Below are 12,639 nucleotides of genomic sequence, written 5' to 3'. Positions count from 1 at the left end.
ACACCTTTAGTAAAACTTAAATAAAAGCTTATATATCCTTACTTGGCTTTGGAGAAACTCAGTTAAAGGTTTCGTGATAGTTGCTATATTTACAAAAAACTCTGCAGCAATATTTCTGTGTGACTCAGCGGCTCATCGTGTTCAGCATTTGTATAATAATAGAAAAGCTAAATTATTTTTTAAATCCACTCTAATAAAATATAAATAGTATTTTTAAATGACGTAATATAATAGTAATAATGTAAAGTGGATATAAAACGTCTCCACACCCCTGTTAAAATGCAAGGTTTCTGTGTTGTAAAAAATGAAACAACAGCATACTTACAGTGAAGCATGGTGGTGGCAGAATCGTGCTTTGGGGTTGCTTTTCTTCAGCTGGAGCTGAGGTCTTAGTAAAGGTGGAGGGAATGATGAACAGTGATAAATACCAGTCAATACTAGAAGAAAACCTTTGGGTTCTACTAGGAAGCTGAAGATGAAGAGGATCTTCATCTTTCAGCATGATAACGATCCAAAAGCACACATCCAAATCAACAAAGGAATGGCTTGACCAGAAGAAAATTATAGTTTTGGAATGGCCCGGCCAGAGCCCAGACCTGAATCCCATTGAACAAAGAGAGCTGTGCACAGGAGATGTCCTCGCAATCGGACAGATTTTAAGCATTATGCAAGGAAGAGTGAGCTAATACTGCCAAGTCAAGATGTGACATGCTGATAGACTCATGCCCAAAAAGACTGTAATAAAATCAAATGGTGTGCACACTTATGCACATTATTTTTGGTTCCCGGCACCTAAAAGATTTGAGTTTGTTCTTTATGCAGTTGTCCAGTTTATAGTTTACATTAAAGGTGGAAAACGTTATAAAATGATTTACGGTAGTTTAATTTTTTTTACAACGCAGAAACCTTGCATTTTAACAGGGATGTGTAGACTTTTTAATATCCACTGCATCTCACACATTTATAATGCAATCTTAACTGTGGTTTTTGGTATTGCACCAAAGGAGCATCTTTGGTAGTGTCTGTGAAGTGCCACAGGAGGGCGCCAAACTGCAAAAAATGCTTTTCTTACATGGATTCTGTCTTATTTCTAGTCCAAATATCTAAAAACCCTTAAATCAGGAAGCATTTTCAGGACAAGCATAAAATATTGTTTTATTTTCAGAAGTGATGCGCCAAAATAAAGTGAGTTTTTCCTTAAAACAAGCAAAACAATCTGCCAATAGGGCGAGCAATATAATCAAAATGAAAAACAAGATTATTTTGCTTAACGAATTAGCAGATTATTTACACTGTAAAAAAACAGTAAAATTTACAGTATTACTGGCAATTTTGGTTGCCAGTAATTCATTCATTCATTTATTTTCTTTCCGGCTTAGTCCCTTTATTAATCTGGGGTTGCCACAGCAGGATGAACAGCCAACTTATCCAGCACATTTTTACGCAGCGGATGCCCTTCCAGCTGTAACCAATCACTGAGAAACATCCACACACACACTCATTCACACTCATACACTACGGACAATTTAGCCTATCCAATTCACCTGTACCGCATGTCTTTGAACTGCGGAGGAAACCGGAGCACCCGGAGGAAACCCACGAACGCAGGGAGAACATGCAAACTCCACACAGAAACGGCAACTGACCCAGCCGAGGCTTAAACCAGCGACCTTCTTGCTGTAAGGCGACAGCACTACCTACTGCGCCACTGCTTCGCCTGGTTGCCAGTAATACTGTAAAATCTACAAGTAAACTGTAAATTAACATTTGTTCGGTAGTTTTACAACACAATTGTAATTATTAATTTACAAAGCACTTGTAAATTTTACAGTATTACGGGCTGCATTTACGAGCACACTGTAAATTAACAGTTACAACTGTGTTGCAAACTACAGCACAATTGTAATTGCTAATTAACAGCGCACTTGTAAACTTAGAAGTACTGGCAACCAAAATTGCCAGTAGAACTGTAAATTTTACAGCATTTTATTTTGTTTTGGGGGAAAACTCACATTATTTTAACATATTATTTCTTAAAACAAGACAATATGTTTTGCTCGTCTAGAAAATGCTTCTGGATTTTGAGATATTTGGGCAAGACAACAGATCTGCATAAGAAAAGCCTATTTCTGCAGTGCAGATGTCTAAAAGTGAGTGTGGAAGTTGTTTGCGGTGGACTGAGGGTCGATGTGTTTTAGGTGACACGCGTGGCAGAGCAAGTGTCCGTCCAGAGGATAACAGCGGTGACCTTCTTCATCATTCAGCTCCATTTGACAGTCCTGAAGAAAAAACATCCACATGTTGAGCAAAACAGCTTTACGACATCAGCAGATCATCACCAAACACAAAAAATCAGTCCACAGGCATTTAAAGAGCATTTCAACGTGGTCCTGTCATTGGCCCATGAACATTTCCAGCTTGTTATCAAACTATTTCACAAGAGTAAGAGGCAACTCAATGTTAAAACAGCTTTGATAATGGTATTTATCAATATGTGGCTCTTTCTGGATTCTCAGTAGCTATAGAAATAATAAAAACAGGAAATATATTGGGACCACTGTTTATGTTTACAACTCTCAAAATGGAGCTGTAGTGCTGGTTAAAAATGCATCAGGTGTGACTATGGAGCCTTGTTACATTTTCCAGGCTTCTCAGCAGCAGAAGTCGTCAGTGAAGTAACTAGCATCACCTCCAAACTCACCTCACAGTGGTAACACTCCACATGATAGTCCCTGTCCATGGAGACCACGCGAATGGTTTCATCCGATCCCTACGACAATAAACAACCAATGAGATGACAGCACACATCTCTCCGATAACCAAACGAAAAACAGATTCTAGAATTAAGGTGGCGGAGTGGCTTAGTGGTTAGCACTGTCGCCTCACAGCAAGAAGGTTGCTGGTTCGAGTCCCTGGGTCAGTTAGCATTTCTGTGTGGAGTTTGCATATTCTCGCCGTGTTGGTGTGGGCTTCCTCCGGGTGCTCCGGTTTCCCCCACATACCAAACACATACGCTATAGGGGAACTGAATAAGCTAAATTGGCTGTAGTATAGACCATTTTCTTGGCTGCTGCATGGAGGGCGCCATAACGACCAGCGACTTCCGGTAGAATGCTAAGAACTTCCGTTTACAGCATTTACAACAGGTAATTTGCGCTCCGAAAATGGGTTTCAAAAGCGTTTTGAGTGAATTACGGAGTGTTTTTGTGACACACAACTTTGAAAGGTGTGTGTTAAAGCCGTTTTAATCTGTCAGATGTGGATCAAGCGCGCGAGAAAAACGTTCTCCTAGTTTACGTGTCTGCTGTCAGAAAAACAGTGTCACACACACACGCACACACGCAATACTTCACTGCATTATAGAGCAAACCAGATTACAGGTATGCAAATCATGCAATTTACAAAAATGACCAGTAAAAGTCCGTGACTGATACTCTCTGCTGGCTGATTTGCATGTTTAATCGTGAGCCGTTTATGTTTTATTTAGTGTGTAGTATTCACCACGGTTTGTGTTTTTCTGTCATTTCAAAATGTCAATCTATTTCACTTTCTCACACTTATTAAATCAGTGTGTCAGTGGGACAGTACAGGAGGCTTCATTTAAACAGCAGAAGATGCTTTCAAATGATCAGTCCAGGAGGTGGCGCTGATCGACAACAGTATCAGTTTAAAGATGATAAATGCAGGTAAAATAGATTAAAACTATCGTTTCAAAGCTGTCCAAATGTGACTGTTTACATGATCAGCTGCCGACCGGAAGTTCTTAGCATTCTCCTTGCGCATACATACAAGGCATAATGGGTAATTTTGCGTTCCAAGAAAAAGGTCTATATGTGGTGACCCCTGATAAATAAGGGACTAAGCCAAAGGAAAATGATTGAATGAATCAGACCAGAAGTGTCGAGCCAAAAGGCTGCAGCCACTCGTACATTAGGAATAAGGCTGATATATTAAACCAGTATATTGTTGTTTTCTGGGTAATGTGGTGATTTGAGCTGTGAACTGTGCTCATGATACACTAGGCTCTGATCGGAGAGTTTCTCATAATGCAGTTCAATGTTCTGGCTCTGAACTGAAGCCTCTCATGACGGTGTCAGAGATCCGCATGCCTCTGGGGTTGTGTCTCTAATAATAGAGAGCAGGGGCTTTAACAAATTACTCATGCCTTAACTTAGTAGAGATCACTCCTTCATTACTGCTGAGAGAATTATCTTCAGTAACAGACCTAAAGGAGGAGGGTTGTGATGTTCTAGATAGTGCATGAAGCTGTAGTTGTGAAGGTCTCAGCATTCATTCATTCATTTTCCTTCAGCTTAGTTCCTTATTTATCAGGGGTCGCCACTGTGGAATGAACCGCCAACTATTCCAGCATATGATTTACACAGCGGATGTCCTTCCAGCCACAACCCAGTACTGGGAAACACCCATACATACTAATTCTCACACACTCATACACTACAGCCAATTTATCATTCATTCATTCATTTTCTTTTCTGCTTAGTCCCTTTATTACTCTGGGGTCGCCACAGTCCTCCATGAGCTTGGAGGACTGCATCCATACATCTCTGCAATGACTCAAATCACTGATTAATAAAGTCATCTGGAATGGCAAAGAAAGCCTTCTTGCAGGACTCCCAGAGTTCATCAAGATTCATCTTCAATGACTCCACCTTCATCTTACCCCAGACATGCTCAATAATGTTCATGTCTGGTGACTGGGCTGGCCAATCCTGGAGCACCTTGACCTTCTTTGCTTTCAGGAACTTTGATGTGGAGGCTGAAGTATGAGAAGGAGCGCTGTCCTGCTGGAGAATCTGCCCTCTCCTGTGGTTTGTAATGTAATGGGCAGCACAAATGTCTTGACACCTCAGGCTGTTTATGTTGATCATCCACTCTGCAGATCTCTCGCACACTCCATACTGAGTGTAACCCCAAACCATGATTTTTCCTTCACCAAACTTGACTGATTTCTGTAAGAATCTTGGCTCCACGGCTAGACTTTTGTCAAGTAGTGTATAAATGTTCATACATTTAAAAATATATATAACCTTTTAAAGATGTAATATGCTAATGACCTTTAAACAAGTCACAACGGTCTTGTGAAAAGGGTCCATTGTGTGCAAGTTCTAGTTAATCGAGGGAACGCATGAAAAAATCATGACTTCCATTTACTGTTTTGTTCTTCTTGCATGTCGTGTGGGTCTATGTAAGATCGGTCTCTGTATGAAGAGTTTGTAAAGGGTGAATGGGTTCTGTTACATGTGTCTTACCTCAGAGGGAAGGATGGGCTGATTACAGGCTGCACATTTAGGAGCGAGAACCCTGAAGAAGACAAGAGAAAGATGAGAAATCACAAAGAGCATGGAATAATAATGAATAATGAAAGCCCTCCATTAAAGAAAAGATGAAAGGCATCAGGATCACTCTTTACCCGGTGTACAAAAACTTGTTTAGTGGGAAAAACAGTACACTTACAAATGTCAGCGCATTAGATCAAACATCAAAGCAAGTGTTTTCTGCTATTTGATTATGCTAGAGGTTTTCTCAGAGCTAATTAAAACAAGTGAATCTTTACAGTCAAAATATAATGCAGCTCTCTTACGGTGGGCAATATTGGTAATGTACACAAGCTTTAGTGCTGCTGTTGCTAAAATCAACACTAATATTGAGACAAACAACAGTGTGATATTCAAATTATAGATTCAATCAAAACCCATTGTCAAAAAAATCAATATTTTAGGTGATCTCCCTCTCATAAATTCATTCATTCATTTTATTTTCGGCTAAGTTCCTTTATTAATCCGGGGTCGCCACAGCGGAATGAACCGCCAACTTATCCAGCATCCAAGTGATTTTACAAGAGAGGTTAAAGGCCTACAAATCTACAATTTAGTTCTGTGTGGTCATGTGCAAGAAATAATGCTTCATGACTACCAGATTCAAAACTTTGTAGAGCTAAAAACCGAGGCTCTGCCTAGCCAAATACAAGGAAAAAAGACGGAGCTGTAGAAGCCCTGGATAATCCTCAACAAGCAAAACGACTGCATTCTGACAGAGAACTGCACCTGTACAGCAGGGTATGTGAACTTACATGTTTACATTTCATTCTTAGCAGTCAGTGTCTGCAGTTTAATTCACCATATTTTGCTGAAATCATTGCTGCATACAATGAGTAATGTGTATGATTCAGCATAGCGTGAACAAACCTGATATAAAATAAGAACTGCAGAGTCCAGCATTTTTAATTAGGTCCTCACTCCATTCAGCTCTTCTGATGGCTGTTAGCCAAAGACATCCGCGGTTGACATTAAAAGCAGTGTGGTGTACGGTAAAATTTAATTAATAATTTTTCGATTTTGGCATCCTACCGCACAACACATGTTTGCTATTGCACCTGGTCTTTTTTTGCAACCGGTATGCTCGGTTGAACATGTGACGTCATGCGTGATGTAGGTTGGTAATTCCCCTATATAAACTAATATAAAACAGGCATACGTCACTTGCATATATAACACCATGGAAATGACATTAAGATACCTACCGGTTTAAAAATGGAGATTAAAAGAAGATGGCAAAATGAGAACGTTTCTGTCACAAACTATAGTAAAACAACTTGTCAGAAAGAATTTAAATAATTAAACCCTGCGGACACATTAAATAGAGGAATGGAGAAAAGGGCGCTGTTTTATTATCAGCTGTCAGTCAGCGCCCGCTCTTTTTTCCTGGTCATTGCCGTGTGCTGTGTAAATGCAGATAATTGAATACGAGTCACTTTTAAAAGATGATGTAAGCAGGTCAGCACAAAAAATAAATAATAAAATAAAATAAATTGCATACAGTCACAAAATCAGAATTGACCATCAAGATCTGCAGCCGAAGAAACTGGAGTAAACTGAAGATATGCTGGCTCATATATTAGCTTCAATCCCAGAAGGACAAAGTGGAAAAACCCTTGATTTAATCTCCATATGGTCTCCACCTGACTGACTGAGGTTTGGGAGCAACAGTAATCGTGGCTCACTTCACCGCTCACGGCTAAGGATGCATGAGAAGAATCTGCACACACACACACACACACTCAAGAGCAATAAAACTCACTATGAAATGCCATTACATCAAGCTACTGCTAGGAAAATGCCTGTGGAAGACATTATGAAGAACTCTCCACAACACACATCTACAATCAGCTGAAGGAAATGTATGTAGCTCACTTCATGCATCTGGAGCTAATGTTCACTTTGCATAATCTATTATGCTAAAATAACTTTTATAAAGGGTTTAAACAAGTTGTGTGTCAGGAGTGTGTGAATATAACCAGCTTCTAATGGTAAAAGTGAATTAATCCTATTTTTATAAGCACACACATCATAAAAACTGTCTGCAGAAACACTGATTGACACATCCTATATTTATGTACACTGTGTGTGGACCTGCAGCTCTACACCAGCTCACCTGTGGTAGTCCTTCACGCAGTAGATCTTGTTCTCGGTGTCCACAGTGAAAGGCACTCCGTCCAGACTCTCATTACAGATGGCGCAGCGGAAGCAGCCTGGGTGGTAAGACTTTCCCAGCGCCTGCAGGATCTGAGGAGGAAACAACACGTTCACATGTTAACACACAACACAGACTGTATCTGATTAGTCTCCTCTTGCGTCAAAGTGACTCCAGACGAGGAGATGGGCATCTGTGCATGGGGAGCAAAGCTAGAGCTTCAATATATCAAATGCTATTAACTGTTATGTATAGTTGGAGTCAGAATTATTAGACTCCTGTATATTATTGCCCCAATTTCTATTTAACGGATAGAAGATTCTTTTCAACACATTTCTAAACATAATAGTTTTAAAGTGGTGGTCCAGAGTGTATTTTTAGCATGGTTGTGTTTATAAGATGCAAAGCAATGTTTGCTCATGCTTTATTTGTAGAAAATCATGTTATTTTCACTCATATATCTTACTTTGATTATATACAGCTACTCAGCTAACGTGAAACCACTGTCATATTTCCTAGTTCCTCTGTAAGTCCGCCCTCAAGAGGCTCTGATTGGTCAGCTAACATAATGTGCTGTGATTCGCAGATTGGCTCAACGTCACCAGGGAAAGTGTCACGCTCCTACAAGCACACGCTTTTGCGCTGGGTAACACTGTCAGTCAGAGCAGCTGTTAGCCACATCAGGTTGAGCCTGAATCAGACAGAAAATTAAGAGCACACAGCTGAAGCTCATACCTGCTCTCTAAAATAACATCTGACAAGTGTCTTTCACATATATTCGGGTTATAAGCATGTGTAAGTAATATGAAACATCACATAGCTTTTGTGAGTTCATTATCTGAGATGTGAACGCAGAAAGCGTCCGCATAGAGAGACACTGCAGCGCTGCTGAAGATTGTGGCTGTTTACCGCAGTTTGACAGATAATATGAGTTTGTAGCTAAATTACGTGCAGTGCCAAACAGCATTTCCCATTGTGTACATCCTTGTTTCATTCCTCAGTACAAAATAACATTACGCTAGAAAACTATGCATGTACAGTTGAGTCAGAAATTATTAGCCCCCCTGTATTTTTTTCCCCCAATTTCTGTTTTAATGGAGAGCGATTTTCTTCAACACATTTCTAATCATAATAGTTTTAATAACTCATCTCTAATAACTGATTATTTTATCTTTGTCATGATGACAGTAATAATATTTGACTAGATATTCTTCAAGACACTTCTATACAGCTTAAAGTGACATTTAAAGGCTTAACTAGGTTAATTAGGGTAACTAGGCAGGTTAGGGTAATTAGGCAAGTTATTGTATAGCGATGGTTTGTTCTGTAGACTATCGAAAAAAAATTTAGTTTAAAGGGGCTAATAATATTGAGCTTAAAATGGTTCATAAAAAATGCAAAACTGCTTTTATTCTAGCTGAAATAAAACAAATAAGAGTTTCTCCAGAAGAAAAAATATTATCAGACATACTGTGAAAATTTCTTGAAAATGTTAAACATCATTTGGGAAATATTTAAAAATGAAAAAAAAATGGCGCTAATAATTCTGACTTATAATAATAAGAATATAATAATTCTGATAAATTTGAACAAATGAAAACACTTACAGGTTGTGGCTCACAATCCACAGCTTCATCTATTCTGGTTGGAGCTGCTCCTTCTTTGAGGAGTTTTAGCCGAATCCAGCACTGAACTGAGAGATATTCTGGAAGCTGTCCTTTGTCAAATGTTACCTATATCTTTTATAATTCTCTTAAACATTATTAAAATTAAACAGTAAGCACTTCTCTCTTTGTGTCGTGTCCTTTGGAAGCCCAAATACAGAAACAGAAGAAGCTCTGTGGAAATAGCAGCGTTCGGACGCCATTTTAGCTTCCTCTGCTATAACATTACAGCGCCTCTTTGATGCATAGGATGTGTGCGCGTGGTGAATGCCTGTAACCTGAAGCGTTTGTGATCTCACTAGCCCGGATGTATCTTTTTGTAGTCCCCAAACTTTGTTGGCTGTAGGCTTTGATAAGTTAAGTCTGTAAAAGCTAATGTCTCTCTTTGCATTGAATGTTGAGCACATTACATTCAGAGATGTTTATGTTCACACAGCTACATTACACATCAGCTAAAGTTTAAAATATGATATTGTAGTAGACCACCCCTTTAAGACTCATTTCTAATAATCGATTTTTATCTTTGCTATGATGACAGTAAATATTATTTGACTAGATATTTTTCAAGACACTAGTATTCAGCTAAAATGTACATTTAAAGGCTTAACTAGGTTAATTAGGTTAAAGTTAGGGTAATTAGGCAAGTTATTATATAACAGTGCTTTGTTCTGTAGACTATCAAAACAAATATAGCTTAAAGGGGCTAATAATATTGACCTTAAAATGGCTTTAAAAAATATAAACTGCTTTTATTCTAGCCGAAATAAAACAAATAAGACTTTCTACAGAAGAAAAAATATTATCAGAAATACTGTGAAAAATTCCTGAATCTGTTATAAAAATAATAAATAATAATCACAGGAAGGATATATTTATTTTTTGGCACAAATTTAGCCTTGTTTTAGCCTAGACACCTATGTTTGAACATCCACCAAACACAATACAATGCTTGCTGTGCCAATGGTAAATGAGGAATTGATTACATCTAATCAATGTAAAGAGCACTACATAAGACGATTTTAACCCCAGGCAGCTCTTTTAAGCTCCAGTTGACTGTCAGTGGTGTGATATCATGACTAATGCAGTGTGTGAGCGGCGCTTCATCACACTCACCATGTCCATGATTAAATGTCCACACACACTGCATTTGTCGGCAGACTGCTGGAATCCAGAGTACTGTAAAAGACAAGAAGAGAGCTTTCAGATGACTCTCATTCATTTCCATCACTAAACCGCATAACATTTACAGCTCAGACACAATCATCTCTAACTGAAGAACATTCAATAAACACAAACTGCATAATCAGAGTCAGGAATCTGTTTCATCTCCACTTCTAATGGCACTAAACACATGCTCAAAGTCATGCGAGTTTTATTTGTGGGTAATCTAATATGCATCTAATTTATTGAATTAAATCAATAACGTTAGAACCATATCAGGACACAAAACGTATCTGATCTTTGGCAGTTCTTAACAATTCTTAAAAAAACAACATTTAGCATTAACAAAAATAAGTCAGGCACTGCTAATCAAACTCCCAATCTGGGATGCGTTTCCCAAACAACGACGTAAGTCGCGACTGAACTATCATAGTATGATGCATCGTTTGGGAAAAGAAAGATGTAGTGACGAGTGTTTCCCAAAACCCGTAGTTTCTCTGTCACAGATCCATCGCTTGAACCACGTTAGTTATAACGTAAAACGCTCATAATGACGCTCTAAACTGGGTGGAGTAACTACTACTTTAGAGAAGAACTTCATCATTTCTTTGTGCAAATTATATTGTTTTACACGCACTCAATTAAAAAAATCCAATATTAGTCTTGTTAAAAACATGCTCTCCATATTAACTGAAATATATGTAAACGGCACATATAGAGCCTGTGTTTCCTTTACAAATATTATTGAGAACATTACATATTCTAATCTCAAACAAAATCACTTACAAAAGCTGACACGTATTCTAATATCACATTTAAATCATATAAATAAGTAAATAATTAGGCGATTTATTAAGAAACGGAATTTAATATTTATTATTTTTTAGGAAATAAAAAAAAAATCTACTTTAATAATAATTTTAATGATGATGATGATGATTATTATTATATTATTATTAAGTAGGATATTGTTAATTTATTTTTTTTTATTACTTTGAAAAGTCTACTTTTACAATTTGACACATGTAAACCACTGCAGAAATGTTCTAACCAACAGGTCCATGTCATATACAGTACAGATGCTTAATAAATAACACTATAAATTCAAAGCATTAGCGTATGCTATGTTTTTGTTTTCACAAGCTTTGGAGACGTAACATAAATTCCGCTTTAGAGTAACAGGTCACCTATAGCTTTCGTCATGAGCCACGGCTGTGTTCAAAATGACATCAATGTTTTCTAAGTGCACTGAAAAGCTTGCTAAAACTGAACTGTAAAAATACTTTAAAAGCAAATTACACCTAGGAGAGATGACTTTAATGTTTTGGGTTTTTTTTTTATCATTTCGGGGGGGTAACTGGGAATAGAACACAGCCAGGAACTATGTTTCTACCTACAGCTCTAGAGGTGTAGTCACACGCTTGCAAATTAGCGATGCAATTTGCGAATGTTCGTTGAAACCATCTGTTTGTAGGAACTGTTCGTAACGATGGAACTTGCAACCTTACTTGGCTAATGATGGTTTTTGGAAAAGCACCCTTGATCAATGTGTTGAACTGAAACCTTCAGGTGTTCGTTATCACAACGCCCATCCCACAGCTAAAGCTGAACCAACATTTATGCAACGACATTATTTTACCAATATAAGCACATGGTCTAAAGCAGAGTTTCCCAACCCTGTTCCTGGAGGCACGCCAACAGTACATATTTTGGATGTCTCCCTTTTCTGACCCATTAACTTCAGGTGTTGGAGTCTCTTCTGATGTTATTATAAGTTGATTCAGGTGTGTTTGATTTGGGAGAGGTTGAAAATGTGTACTGTTGGTGTGCCTTCAGGAACAGGGTTGTGAAACACTGGTCTAAAGCACACAGCGCAGGTGCACTTAGGGCATGATCCAATCCACTTTTGCTATTTTAAGAATGGCTGGCGCATCAGGCACGTAGTCTAAAAGTGTTGTCCTTATACTCTTGATGAGTTATAGGTATGTTTTGGGAATAATGTGCATTACACAAATCTCTCATTCCCTTTAAGAGCGAGTTGCAGTCACACAATGTCTGATTTGCTATTTACATGCTGGACTTTATAAGTGAAAAAACTGAACACTTCACTAGAGATGAACTACAAATGATTCTTCAGAACTCCCAGCTAGCCCAGGTAGGTGGGCTAATTCTGATACCTGCAATGACCATCCATTATGATATGCATAATCTGTTTTTTACAATAATACTCTTTTACATTTAAACCCTTTAATATTTAAACATGCTGCACGGTGGCTCAGTGGTTAGCACTGTCATCTCACACCAAGGTCGCTGGTTCAAGTCC

At 38.3% G+C, this 12,639-nt stretch overlaps 1 protein-coding gene across 1 annotated transcript; it reads right to left on the bottom strand.

Annotated features, from left to right (window-relative positions):
- Positions 1-2,074: 2,074 nt before the first annotated feature.
- limd1a (LIM domains containing 1a) lies at positions 2,075-10,356 on the bottom strand. Its single transcript, XM_056452585.1, has 5 exons — positions 10,269-10,356; positions 7,453-7,583; positions 5,271-5,322; positions 2,702-2,770; positions 2,075-2,279 (listed from the first exon to the last, which is right to left on the bottom strand). The coding sequence occupies exons 1-5, from the start codon at positions 10,275-10,277 to the stop codon at positions 2,145-2,147; spliced, it is 396 nt and encodes a 131-aa protein (XP_056308560.1). The 5' UTR covers positions 10,278-10,356; the 3' UTR covers positions 2,075-2,144.
- Between the last annotated feature and the right edge of the window lie 2,283 nt (positions 10,357-12,639).

Source organism: Danio aesculapii, unplaced genomic scaffold, assembly GCF_903798145.1.
Source record: "Danio aesculapii unplaced genomic scaffold, fDanAes4.1, whole genome shotgun sequence".
Lineage (NCBI taxonomy): Eukaryota > Metazoa > Chordata > Actinopteri > Cypriniformes > Danionidae > Danio > Danio aesculapii.
The sequence above is the reverse complement of the archived record's forward strand: the minus strand, read 5'-3'. Positions and strand labels throughout refer to the sequence as shown.

Bases quoted from the DNA above. Each gene is read 5' to 3' on its own strand.
- limd1a (XM_056452585.1), bottom strand. The intron at 5,323-7,452 runs GTGAGCTGGTGT...TGTCTTCTTCAG, and splicing joins TGCGTGAAGGACTACCACAG to GGTTCTCGCTCCTAAATGTG. The intron at 2,280-2,701 runs GTGAGTTTGGAG...TTTTTTCTTCAG, and splicing joins TGGAGTGTTACCACTGTGAG to GACTGTCAAATGGAGCTGAA.